This window comes from Pristis pectinata, chromosome 9 (genome assembly GCF_009764475.1).
Source record: "Pristis pectinata isolate sPriPec2 chromosome 9, sPriPec2.1.pri, whole genome shotgun sequence".
Taxonomy (NCBI): domain Eukaryota; kingdom Metazoa; phylum Chordata; class Chondrichthyes; order Rhinopristiformes; family Pristidae; genus Pristis; species Pristis pectinata.
The window spans coordinates 36,393,389-36,407,494 of record NC_067413.1 but is presented as its reverse complement, the minus strand read 5'-3'; the positions used below and the strand labels follow the sequence as shown (position 1 = coordinate 36,407,494).

Genomic DNA, 14,106 nt, shown 5'->3' with positions numbered 1-14,106 from the left:
GAATCAAGGCAAGTACAGAAACATACAAAATTTTTGAAGGCCCCAGAGTAAATGCAGGGTGGATGATTCCTCCGACTGAGTCTAAATCTAGAGGTCACAGTCCCAAAATAAGGGACAGGCTATTTAGGACTGAGATTAGGAGAAATTTCTTCAGATAAAAGGACTTCCCCATGTGGAATTCCCCAGGTGGCTGTGGAGACTCAGTCATATAGTGTATCCAAAACTGAGACTGATAGATTTCTGGATATTAGAGGAATCAAGGGATAGAGGAACATGGAAGGAAATGGTTGTGAGGTAGAAGATCAACCATGAGCTTGTTAAATGGTGGAGCAGATTCGAAGGGCTGAATGGCCTCCTCCTATCTCTTATGTTTTGCAGATAGAATTGATGTTCAGTGACGCTGCAATGAAATTGAATGGAGGAATGGTTCATGGGGTTATATGCCTGCTCCTATTCATGTACAATCATATTCAAAAAACATTCAACGATATAATCTGTGTCACAATGTGCTCAGGTTATAAAAATTATAACAATGCAGCTATCAACCCACTCTTTAAGTGCGATGGTTAGTAGGATTTGTAACATCAATACAGATTTCTGCAGCAAGCCAGAAGACTAGTCTGCAATGCAGAGACCAGAGTTCAAATCCCACCAAGGTAGCTGCAGAACTTAAATGTAATTAATTAAAACAAAATAAAGTCAATAATAGTAAACTATCAGATTGCTATTTCAAAATCCATCCAATACACTAGTATTGTTTTTTTATGGAAGTAGTTTGCCATTTTTACTCAGAATGTATATGTGGGTCCATGCCACCAATGTGGTTTGACACATAAAACAACTTGATATGGGGAGATTAGAGAGGTGGAATAAATCCTGGCTTTTCCAGAACTATCCTTCACTGTGAATGAACACAGTAAGCTATTTGCCACAAAAATGTTCCTATTTTTCATTGCAAGCTTCTTAGAAAATTGCCAGAGAGCTTTAGCTCATTTTCTGACAAATAATTACATGCAGATAAGTTCAATATATAAAAAGGATCACCAACAGCTGTTAACAACACAAGGTTTTCAAGGCTCATCATCATTAAAGAGTGAAGCCTGAAGCAACATTCGACATCCAAAGCTGTGTCAGAAGTCAGGACTTTCACTGATTGGAGGGTATGAAGTTGCAGTCATTCTTTCAGATTTTGGTTTATTGGGTTGAGATATCAAAAATATTACATACTTCATTTATTACACCTTTTATCTCTCTCTCTCTGTACATATATTAATTCCATCTGCCTCCCTCCCCTTATTTTGCTTTCTTAATGTGATCCAGTACTGAATTAACAATTCCCATTAACTCTTCCTGGTTATACTGCATACACCAGGAAGGAATTAATTACTTGCCTTGTTTACACAGACCCCAGTTGTTCTGTCATGCCTAAATGGCTTCCTACTTACAAGAGGTTCTAGGTTAAAATCCACAAAAAGACCCCAGACAAGTAAAAGCAAGATTTTGCTTGGTATAAAATACCAGCTGTTATATTTTATACTATTGATGAGCCCAGACCACTGCACTTTCTCTGTAACTGTAACACTAGATTCTGCATTCTGTTATTGCTTTTCCTTTGTTCTGCCTCGATGTACTTATGTTTTGAAATTATCTGTATGGGTGGCATGCAAAACAAAGTTTTTCACAGTACCTCAGTACATGTGACAATAATAAACCAGTTACCAGTCATTTTCAGTCACATTTTATTACCCCATGGAAGTTTACCACATGTCAGTGACATTGCTGTAAAGCTTGCTACACACTCAACAATGGTTCATAATGAAAAATTATAGATTTCTACCTCTCTTACCTGGCAAAAGATGATGATGATGAGACAGATTTTGGCTTTGCCCATGGATAGGGATGTTGAGGAACTGATAAATACTGGTCACAGAAAGCTTCTTTTTTGACAGGAAGACGAGACCCAGAAAATTCTTCTTGCAATGGATCTATGGAAGGTGAATAAGCTCTTTGATCGTCATTACCTGGCTCAGGTTTAAGAGACATGGAAGGGGTTTGGTCTTGTATAGTTCTTCTTGGAGACTTGAGTGGTATACTGTCATTGATATCCATGCAAGTGTCAGTGGTGAGGGCAGTAATGGCAGCAAGAATAGCAGAATTGTACTGGTTCCCACTCCCCAACCATGTTTCCTCAGTCACGCTTACCCGAGGAGAAGCCTGTGGTGACGGTGTGCGAGAATGATGCGGTGAGCAGGATGGTTGTCGATAGTACCCACCATTGAATGAATGCCTTCTTTTGCCACATGGGGACTGTGGCCTCGACGATGGTCTTGAGGTGGTCCGTGGGCTCAGCCAGTTCTCATCGGTGATGCTCGTCCTTGGTGAAGTGCCCGGGGAATGCCTGGGTGAATTCCATAGGGTACATGCAGCTTGCCCTCGAGGGAATCCTTCCTCGTGGGTAGTGCCTTTGGGGGAGACGCATGGCGATTGCCAAGGAGAGGCAAGAGGAGAGCCCTCATAAGTAATGGAATAACTGGACTCAGATGCTTCTGAATGACAACTTCGAGATGAAAGACTACTTGCTGGACTTAAGCATGAGGGATCTCTGTAGGCATCTGGATTGGGAAGAGACAAGGTAACTAATGAATTGGAGCGCTTACAACTTGAACCATTTTCAATTCCATCGATCTCAGTTTCGCCAGCAAACTGATTATGGGCAACGTGCATTCCAGGATAAGGAGTAATTTCTATTCTTGGACTCTCAAGGGCTCCAGCACCATTTGGTCTTACATTTGGAGTCAAGTAGTAGCTTGAAGCACCACTGTCAATGTTGCCCCCATATCCCATCATTCCATGTGTTGACGGCAGTGCAGAAAGGCCTGGACTTGAAGACTGCAAGCCGTGGCATGATATAGGTATGGAAGGATTCACCACACCTGTTGACGGGGTGACTTTTATGTGTGGTGAAGCAAAATTGTAGGCTTCTGTGAAAGAAAGAATGAAAAAAATTCCATTAAGTATTTTCATACAAGATGAACTTTCATATAGAAATAAATTTGTCTACAGTCCCTACCACCGAATGTGTTTTTTTTCTTAATTTATTCCCAAGATAAGGAGTGTCACTTGATATGTCAGCACCTGTGGGGCAAATGTGGGTTGGTGAGATAAGTATAGATGGGTACAATGGTCGGCATGGTCACAGTGGGCCTAAGGGCCTGTTACTGCTCTGGACTCTATTGCCCAAGGCTATCCTGACTGGCTTTTCACTGCTGTGTATCCAGAGTCATGTACAGGCCACACCATGTAAGAATGGCAGATTTCCTTTTGTAAAGGATATTAGTGAACCAGATGCGTACCGAGAACAATCAGTAATTTCAGAGGCTTGATCACAGAAACTAGATTTTATATTCCAGATATACTTAATTATCTTAATGTAAATTGTCAGGTCTGATGGGAATTAAACTTGCATCAACCCTTCCCTACCCCATTAATCCCTGCCCGCCCTGTCACCAATGCAGATCTACAGACGGTAGTCTAGTAATTTGACTGCCGTACCACTGGGCATCACAGTGGCGCAGCAAGCACAGACACTGTCCTATAGTGCCCGGGTTCAATCCTAACCTCAGGTGCTGTCTTGCATGTTCTCCCTGTGACTGCATGAGTTTCCCCTGGGTGCTCTGGTTTCCTCCCAGATCCCAAAGATGTGTAGGTGAGTGGTAGACTGGTAGTTGGAGAGAACGTGGGGAGTATAAAATGGGATTAATGTAGGATTGATGTAAATGAGTGGTTGACGGTCAATGTGAAATCAATGGGTCAAAGGGACTGTTTCTGTGCTGTATCTCTCCATCACTCTGTACCCACTAGCCAGTGGAAGTCAATGGAACAAAGTGAGTTCAGCAGATACCCATATGTTCAGTAACAAAGGATATATACAAAAATACAATATTTAACTGCCCCAAACATTCTTGGGGAATGGCTTGTATTGGAATGAAGTGAAGGTGCATATTAGATGGCAGAAATAACCATAAATTTTCTTGATATAACAATACTTTTCAATGGTCTTACGACTAGTGTTGTTATGTGCACTAGTGTCCTTATGTTTATTTTGTTGGTCTGTTGTACGTGTGTAAATTATATACAATTTATATTGTGTTTGTCCTTGTCTTGTACTATACTGTGCTGCTGCAAAAATCTAATTTTCTTGGCATTTATATCCTGTGTATGTATGCCTATGACAACAATGAACTTGAACTTGTAATATTTATTGGAATACAAGATACTGCACAGAATAGCTAGAATGTGAAGGTTTATACTGAGGGAAGTAACAGAGGTGAACGGCAGAGATACACTTAAGGGGAGCTAGGTAAGTATAAGAGGGAAAAAGGAAGAGAAAAGTAAAATAGTGTTGGATGGAAAAAGTTTGGAGGGAACTTCTATTTCCTGCAACCGATTTATTCTTTAATCCAAGTAGGAACTATGCTTGCCGGTACTAATATAGTAAAATGATAATTATCAGCAAAAACACCATTTAAAATTGATAAATTGCCAATTGATCAGAAAGCCATGTCCTTACTTATAAATTTATTTAAGGAAATTATATAATTGACAAAATTATGTATTTTGCTTCCAAACCTACTGTTAAATGTGCTGTTCATAATTAGTATATTGAAAAATCAGCAATAGCATTTGCACCAATGATTCTTAAACCAGAACAAATAGGAGCATTGAAAATGACTGCTTTATCAAGAAAATCGATGGTTATTTCTGCCATTTAATAAGCACCTTTATTTCATTCCAAAGCAAGCCATTCCCAGTGAAATCACCAAATCTTCCGTCTCAGTAGGAAGCTGCACTCAGGAAAACAGTTTAAGAATTAGGGATAAAACATGGCATTATATGTCAGGACCCTGAGCTCCTACCAACAGTGCTCCTAATATGACAGGAACAAGGAGAGGAGGCAATAAATGCTTTCCTCTCATTCCTTGCCGAGAGTGCTAGGATTGACTGCATTTGAGGTATGCAGGGAGGGGTGGAAGGAGGGACGTGAGCACATGTTCACTCCACAATTATAAGACCATAAATATGTGCCCTTCCAAAAGTAACCGAATTTAAATTTCTGCATACATGCCTAACTGCTTTCTACAAGAAGATTCTCTCCCACTATAATAGGGTTGTGCCCATTTAAAGAAAATTTACGTCAATAAGTCTTAACAAAATGATTGCAGAATGTTGTCACTGAAAAGTTATGAAAAACAAAAGATTGTTCTCCAATTTTTTGTCCCACTAAAACACAACATCTGGTCACTTGCCACACTACAGTTTCTGGCATGTTTAATTGCTTCGTGCATATATATAACAGCAGTATCTGTGCATCAAAAGTAACATACAAACTGCAAAGTACTTCGGGGCCTTCTGCAAAGTGCTTCTTGACGTTAATGTGAAGGTGCAGTTACACTTTCTTGTTCTGTACTTGAAATAATCCTCAGCATAAAATATTTCTACTCCACTAAGAAAAGAAACCTATCAAATGTTATAAACCATCTTTCTCAGTTTCTAATTGTCCCAAAGCACATCCCAGTTAATACATCCTATTTAAGGTCAAGAAACTGCTGTTGTGTAAGCAGAGATTGCAATTAATGTGCACAGCAAGGTCCAATAAACAGTAATGAGGTCAAAGACTTCACTTTAATGGCATTGATAGAAGAACATATATTGGCCAGGATACCTGAGGAAAATCGGGACACAAGAGACTGCAGATGCTGTAATCTGGAGCAAAAAAAACCAAACTGCTGGAGGTCTTCTGAATGCAAGGTGTCAAACTGAAACATCAACCATCCCTCAGCCTTCACAGATGCTGCCTGAGCTCCAGCAGCTTGTCCTTTGTACCAGAAGGAAGCGACTGTTTCATCAAACAGTGCCCTGGAATCTTTTATATCCAGCTGAAAAGGTGGATATGATTTGGTTTAATGTAATACCTCCATAAAAAGAAGTCCTTCTCATTTATCCTTCCAGATATTTTTCTGCTCTCAGTTCCACAACATGGCACAGTGTGTCTTCTGTGTGCCATTTCCTGAATCTCAGGAGCTTCAGTTGAGGCTCAGTTATTACAGTAAAATTCCACTAATCTGACATTTTCAAGACATTGGTAGTGCTGGACCAACAGATTTTCTGCACTATTGCATGTTATTAACATTCTAGTTTGTTTTATTTTTGGTGCTATAAGGTAGAATAATTTTCCAGTGAACCTGGACCTAATTATCTGCCACCAGGACTGACTTTTGAGATGTGTGGCCACAACTCGTGTACAAACTGAGCAACAGCAGCTCCTGGTGAACACAACCCAACAACATAAATTGCCTGTGATCTGATGCTAATTATAATTCTCACACAGAGAACGACTGTTGACAGGAAAAACAAATGTCACACTGGCATACAGTGCAGGTGCTGCTCTAAGCCTAGGCTGAAGACACACCATTGAGAGTGGAGCGAACTCTATGCTAGAGACTACATAAAGCCTGATTAAGCAATATTTGATGCTGAACAGCTGTAAAAAGTAGGCAAATATTCCTCTCTCAGCACTAGATTTATAGAATCAAACAACATAGAAACAGGCCTTTTGGTCCACCAAATCCACACTGATTATCAATCAGCATGAATGTACTCCAATACTATTTTATTCTCTCCACATTCCCATCAGTTCCTCAGCATCCCAGAATCTACCACTCACCTACACACTAGGAGTAATTTACAGTGGCCAATTAATCTACCAAACCATATGGCTTTGGGAAGTGAGAGGAAACCAGAGCACCTGGAGGAAACTCACATGGGCACATAGAGAACATGCAAACTCCCCAGGATTGGAACCAGGTCACTGGAGCTATGAGGCAGTAACTGCATCACTGTGACTCCTTAACCTTTACAATGACAGAAATTCACCAATTATTTGACCAAAAATGAAGAAAATTCTTGCTCCATTTCTGGGAGATTGCTCTAAACAGCTTGCTTGAGAGCTGTAAATTCTACGCCATTTGGAGTGTCTGGGAAGAAAGCGTCAATAATCAGGAGTTCTCCAATATTGACCAACGTTATGAGCAATATCAAAGACTCAAGCAATTGCATCACTTGATGCAAAATTATACACATTCACTTCAGTAAAGCTTAATTTAGTCAACAATGCTGACTCGTCAAAGATTTCATGGGATTCTTCCAAATATTAGAATGAGATCCACTAACTCAATGCAATGGATTCATTATTTTGGGTACTTTCAGCCTCTAGAGAATTCTTATTCTTATTAACTGATTAAATACTTATAAAATGACAATTAAAAAGACTGTGAATGTTGGATATCTGAAATTTTAAAAAAATCAGAAAATGCTGTGAAAGACCTGAAACATTAACTGTTTCTCTTCCCAAAGATGCTGCCTGGCCTACTGAGTATTTCCGATATTTTCTGCAAATAATCGTCATATTAGTTAATTTTGTTTGGCTTTTATTTCAGCATTCATCACAGACAAAAGATATGCAAAAATATCTCACCAGAAAAAAAAGAAGTGCAACTTCACATACTGATTCAAACTTTTCTTGGAAAATAATTTGTGCACCAGTAATATTTTTCATGGAAAGAAATGAATCCTTTTTATTGGGAATGACTCTGATTCTGGATGCTACTTTCCATAAACATGTGCTAAAAATGACTTCCAATCTATTGGCTATAAGATGATGAATGTGGCCAAGATATATTTGTAACTATTTCATATAAATTTCATTGCTGTTATTAACCTGAGATAATATAGGGAGCTAGAAACACACTCAGCATAACACAATTTATAGAGGTTGTAAAAAAATCTACAATTCTTTGCAGATCTTAAAAAAACTGAAAGAAATAGAAAGAGAAAAAGAGAATAAAGGAAGAGAAATGAATGAAAGAGAGAGAAAGGGCAAGTAAGTGACAGTGAGTACAAAAAAGCAAGAGAGGGTGATATAGAAAGTAAAAGATAAATAATTTGCACTTATATCAGAGATACAAGTCCCAAAGCATTACATAGCCAATGGAGTAGCTTTCTGTGGTATATATGAATGAACATGTGGTATGACTTTTGATCATTATTGTATCAGCTGCTAGTGATAGTGAATGGAAACAAAAATCCTATGGATACTGTACATTCCAATGAAGGGAAAGAATTACAATTACATCTCAGCCTTTAAGACTTTAGTGTGGAAACCATTGATAATCTGTGGGATAGTTCATGTTTGCATTAACAGTAGCAGATGCTATGAGGACAAATTTGAACCCAAAAATAAAATCAAAATTAATCCATGTCATTACATTAATTCAAGCAGAGAGTGTGGGGACAGAGAACCCATAAATAAATGAATAGAGAACAAATCCCCATTAAAGTTGCCCCATTTACTTTTTAAACATATCAAAGCACTACCATTATTTTCATTCCTGATACAATGCAATCACATTTCAGCATAGAAAGCCCCCACAGGTATCAATGAAATAAAGGATTATTTAATCTGGTCATTGGTTGGTGAAAGGATAAATTTTGCTAAGGGGGAATTGCCCTACTCTTAATCAATGCTCCCAGGCATCTGTTACATCATTCTGGGAGAGCAGATAAAGTATTGGTTAATTCAAAGTTATCACATCCAAGGATGCTGCACTCCCTCATTACTGCAGTGATGTTGGCTAGATTGTGTATTTAATTTTGAATTGTTTTTGTATCTGGTGAAATTTATAACAGGTATTGGAAAGATCTTCTTTACCAACTGGTGCTTCACATTTGGAATGAACTACCAGGTAAAGCAATAAAGATAAAATAGTGATGGATGTTGAAAATCTTTCTGGGGCCTCCAGTAGGAAAGTTACAGTACTCAAAGTGTGAATGAACATTCTTGTCCAAATAAATCTGAAGCTGGTAATACCCATTTTATATTTACCCAAGGTTTCTCTCCAAGCCCCTACTGGACTTTCCATACTTTGCTAATGTCACTTACTGACCTCCTAGTATTAACACTCATTGCTCTGTCATTCTCCTATATCCTACTGCTGTACCAACATTACATGTTGAGATAAGTATCAGTTGGGGGGTGGCACACACATCTAAATTAGAGGGTTATGGGCTTATGTCTACTCCAGAGATGAGGGCACAAAAACATAGGCCAACATGCTAATGTGGTATAGCAGAAAGTTAGAAGACAGAAGAAAGGTGTGCAAGGGTGTTGACTCACCAGAGAGTAAGCATGCCAGTATGTGCAGTTAAAGGAGCTTATAAGGATGGAGAAAAAAAGTCATGGAGGGATTGGCAAATGAGGAAAGAATTTTCAACCTATTAATTTTAATCCATCTAATGCAACCTATAAACAAGAATTTTCAAGCTGAGTTCTCGGAGGGTTGGAGGGCTGGAGAAGGGTGGGGAGGATGAAAACTTTAAAACTGAGGCATTGCTTAGTTGAGGGGGGGTATAGGTCTGAGGTGATGGGTGATGGGGAAGTGGTGCCAGTTTGAACAGGGTTGCAGAGTTTTGGAAGATCTCAAGGGGAGCCAAATGGAGGTTGGTGTGCAGCAGATTTTTGGGTGATTTCCAGCCTATATAACAAGAGATGTGAGCATGGGGAGGGCTGTAATCAAATGATACTGAGTGTGAAAGTGCAGGGGGAGTGCCGTCAGTGGGTGGATGTGGAGGGGCAGAGGGAGGAGGTTGATGGTTTGGAGATAACACTTGTGGTGGTTATGGGGTGCTATTTGAATCTTATCACAGGATCACAGGCTGTTCTAAGTGAACAAGTGAGAGGTTACCAGGCATTAGTATGCAGAGGTTTAACCAATAGTTGAACTAACTGCTACTGTTAACCTGAAGCAGAATTTTATCCATTTAATAACTGATAGAAGTTTATAAAATTATGAGAGGCATAGATAGGGTAGACATTCAGAATCATTTTCCCAAGATAAAAATGTCAAGTGCTAGAGGACATGCATTTAAGATGAGAGGGGGAAAGTTTAAAGGAGATGTGCAGGGCAAGCTTTTTTTAAACACAAAGAGTGGTAGGTGCCTGGAACTGGCTGCCAGGGGTAGTGGTGGAAGCAGATACGATAGAGATGCTTAAGAGGCTGTTAGATTGATACATGAACATGCAGGGAATGGAGGGATATGGATCATGTACAGGCAGAAGAGATTTAGTTTAATTTGGCATAGTGTTCGGTTCCAAACATCATGGGCCAAAGGACCTGTTCCTGTGCTGTACTGTTCTATGTTCTGTAGTAAAAGAAGCAAATGCTGGAAACACTCAACGAGTCCGACCTAGTCTGTGGAGAGTAAAGTAAGGTTAATGCCCCAAGTTGATAGGAGTTCTGGTTCTGATAAAAGCTCATCCACCTGAAATCTTAACCCTGTTTCTCTCTCTCCACAGATGCTGTTTGACCTGATGAGTGTTTCCAGCATTTTCTTTTTTTTTTAATAACACATTTCCCACACCTGCATATTTTTTTGCTTTATTCTCATTCAGTTAAGCATGATCAATAAGCAGAAAGAAATATTGCTGAACATGGTGCCATCTATGTTTCGGATCACTGTGGCTGTACATTATTCTCTATTTAACAACAGAAGTGTGTAATAATATCTTGACCATCATTACCTGGACTGCTCTCTAGTATTACAAATGGTAACTGACTCTCAGCGGACAACATGTGAAAGAGTACCACTCAAAGCATTATTAAACCCTTTACCATAAAACTGCCTATCACAACCAACCAGAGACTGCTCCTACACATCACTTCAACAGTTAATGAAGTGACAAAGCTTTGTACAGAATAAGCAACGCACGCTTTAAAGCCCCCCCCCAAATTATTTTGATCACTGCATGCAGGGTGAGACATGATGGTGGTATGGGAGTGACTGGAGGAGGTCGAGGGTGGGAGTGGGGAAGAGGGGGTATTACCCAGTCTCCCCAATCGTTAAGTGTGTCTAGAAGTCGAAATGTGACGACAGTTTCACTATGAACAAAGAAAAACAGGAAATTAAGGGTGTAGAAAGTGTTATGCTCCATCACAGAGCTGCAGATAGGCATGTGGATGTACTTAACTGGGGTTTTTAAGTCTCTCTGTAGGACTGGCAGTTTGTGTCCCTTTACGCCCACTTTAGGTATTTAGTTTACACCAGCCACGATGCTTGCTGATTGAACCGATACCACCAACCTTAACTTAACATGCTTGATTTTTTCCATTATTACCTTCTCTTTAACAAGCAGCATCAGGAATCACAGAGGACGATGTCATTAGAGAGGGCTGAAACAACTTCCATTTTTATAGTGCTTCTCACATAGCAGAACATTTCAAAATGTAATGTTGAGCAAAATTAGACACCCAGCCACACAAGGAGGAATTGGAACATATCTTGGTCAAGGTGGTAGGAGAGAGTCATAGAATTGTGCAGCACAGAAACAGGCCCTTTGGCCCACCACGTCCGTGCCGACCATTTTACCCATCTACACTAATCACAAAATGCCCGCATTAGATCCATATCCTTCTATACCTTGCCCATTCTAGTGAAATATCAGTATTAGAGTTATAGCACAGAAACAGGCCCTTTGGCCCAACTCATCCATGCCGATCAAGGTGCCCATCTAGGTTAGTCCCATTTGCCATATTTGGCCCATATTCCTTGAAACCTTTTTCTATCCATGTCCTGTATCTAAGTGTCTTTTAAATGTTGTTAATGTACCTGCTTCATTCATATACCCACCCACCTTCAGTGTTAAAAACTTGCTTCTGAGGTCCCCTTTAAATCTTTCTCCTCCTCCAGTTTTTGATTCACTTTCCCTGGGAAAGAGACTGTGTGCATTCACGCCGATCTACACTTCTCATGATTTTATACATCTCTGTAAGGTTACCCCTCCATCTCCTACACTCCAAGGAATTAACTCCTAGCTGCCCAACCTCTCCCTATAACTCAGGCCCTCAAGTCCTGGCAGTATTCTTTGAAAACTTTTCCTTTCCATCTCTTCTTTCTCTGAATCCAGTTTTTCCTTCCCTCTCTTTACTTCATTCCTGAACCTGACTTTTCTTTAAATTGATCCTCTCTGAAACACACTTGTTCTCCTTCCTTGCACGCTTCACAGCCCTTCAATTTAATTGGTTCAAATGAATACAACGATCGTTCGCCCTGTTCATTCCAGTCGCAACTTCCCTCATTTGTAAAATCAATAACTTGCCAAAAAAATTCAAAAGGCAAGCAGCAACAAGGTAAGTCCGACTAATGACTAATTTACAAGAAGTTAATTTGCCAGGACTCGAGGGCCCGAGTTGTAGGTAGAGGTTGAGCAGGCTAGGTCTTTATTCCTTGTAATGTAGGAGACTGAGGGGTGATCTAATAGAGTGTATAAAATCATGAGGAGCAGAAATAGGGAGAATGCACACAGTCTTTTTCCCAGGAAAAGAGAATCAAAAACTAGAGGGGGCATTGGTTTAATGTGAGAGGGGAAAGATTTAAAAGGAACCTGAGAGGCAACTTCTTCATGCAAAGGGTGATACATATATGGAACAAGCTGCCAGAGAAAATGGTAGAGATGGTTACAATAACAACATTTAGATGGATACATGGATAGGAAGGGTTGCGGGATATAGGCTAAACGCGGGTGCAACAGTTATCAAGAAGGCACTGCAATGTTGGCCTTCATTGCTGGAAGGATTGAATTTAAGAGCAGGGAGGTTATGCTGCAACTGTACAGGGTACTGTGAGGGCTGCACCTGGAGTACTGCGTGCAGTTTCTGGTCTCCTTGAGGTAAGATAACACTGGTTTTGGAGGCAGCGCAGAGGAGGTTCACCAGGTTGTTTCCAGAGATGAAGGTGTTAGCCTATGGGGAGAGATTGAGTAAGCCTGGGACTATACTCGCTGGAATTCAGAAGAATGAGAGGGAATCTTCTAGAAATGTAAACTTATGAAGAGGATAGATAAGATAGAGGCAGGAAGGTTGTTTTCACTGGTAGGCGAGACTAGAACTAGGGGACATGGCCTCAAGATTTGGGGGAATAGATTTAGGACAGAGATGAGGAGAAACTGCTTTTCCTAGAGAGTAGTGAATCTATGGAATTCTCTGCCCAGGGAAGCAGTGGAGGCCACCTCATTAAATATATTTAAGACCCATTAGATAGATTTTGGCATAGTAGGGGAATTAAGGGTTATGGGGGAAAAGTCAGGTAGGTGATCTGAGTCCGCAGCCAGATCAGCCATGATCTTATAGAATGGCAGAGCAGGGTCAATGGGCCAGATGGCCTACTCCTGCTCCTATTTCTAATGTTCTAAATGGGAGCAGCTTAGAGGGAAATCTTGTCGCATGGATGAGTTGGCTGAATGGCCTGTTTCTGTGCTGTATTACTCTATGACTCTAATGACAGGTGGATAATACCACCATTGGATGACCTGACCCAGGAAATTATGACTCAGTGGGGCTAAACTAGAAGGAACATGAACCCATTATTTATTGCTGACATTAAGAGAGGTGCAGAGAGGGAAGTCCAGAGGTTTGGGCTCAGGGTGAGCAGAGGCCAGAACAGGAGGGTTGTAGGGCTGGAGCAGGAAACAAAGGTAAGCAAGGGAGAGCGAGAACTTTATAACGGAGGTGTTGCTTCGTTGGGAGAGGGTATAAGTCAGAGAGGGTATAGGTCAGAGGAGATGGGTGGTCCGGAATTAGCGCCAGGGTTGCAGAGTTTAGGAAGATCTCCAGTTGATGAATGCAGAGAGGAAGAGACCATGGGAATAGTGAGTAAACCGACGAAGGCATGGTTGAGGGTTTCAGCAGCAGATGAGATGGGGCAGGAATGCATACTGACTGACAGGCTAAACAAGTCAGGTATAACCAGAATAGCTCAAACTGAGGAGGCGGGCGCAAAGCCACCTGTACAAACCTCCTCCGGCAGCGCTGGAGGCAGCGTCGCGTTGGTTAAACTCGAAGAGAATGTTGAAGTCAAACTCCTCCTCGTCCTCGCACAGAGAAGTCATTGGGGTGAGGAATAAGTGGGGAAGGGTTGGAGAGGAAGGGATGGGGGGGGGGGGGGGGGGGGGGGGGGGGGGGGGGGGGGGGGGGGGGGGGGGGGGGGGGGGGGAGA

At 40.9% G+C, this 14,106-nt stretch overlaps 1 protein-coding gene across 3 annotated transcripts in view; it reads right to left on the bottom strand.

Moving 5' to 3' along the window:
* The window catches only part of nfatc1 (nuclear factor of activated T cells 1), a 233,103-nt gene that overhangs the window by 202,872 nt on the left and 16,125 nt on the right, over window positions 1–14,106 (bottom strand). The window contains exons 1-2 of one of the 3 annotated variants that reach the window (XM_052023739.1): window positions 13,906–14,029; window positions 1,847–2,981 (exon numbers count right to left, since the gene is read on the bottom strand). In XM_052023739.1, coding sequence (XP_051879699.1) covers window positions 1,847–2,981; window positions 13,906–13,999 — 1,229 coding nt within the window. In that variant the 5' untranslated portion in view covers window positions 14,000–14,029. Of the gene's footprint in view, window positions 1–1,846; window positions 2,982–13,905; window positions 14,030–14,106 lie in introns of those variants that run through there. The other 2 variants (XM_052023740.1, XM_052023741.1) reach the window with 2 other exon arrangements.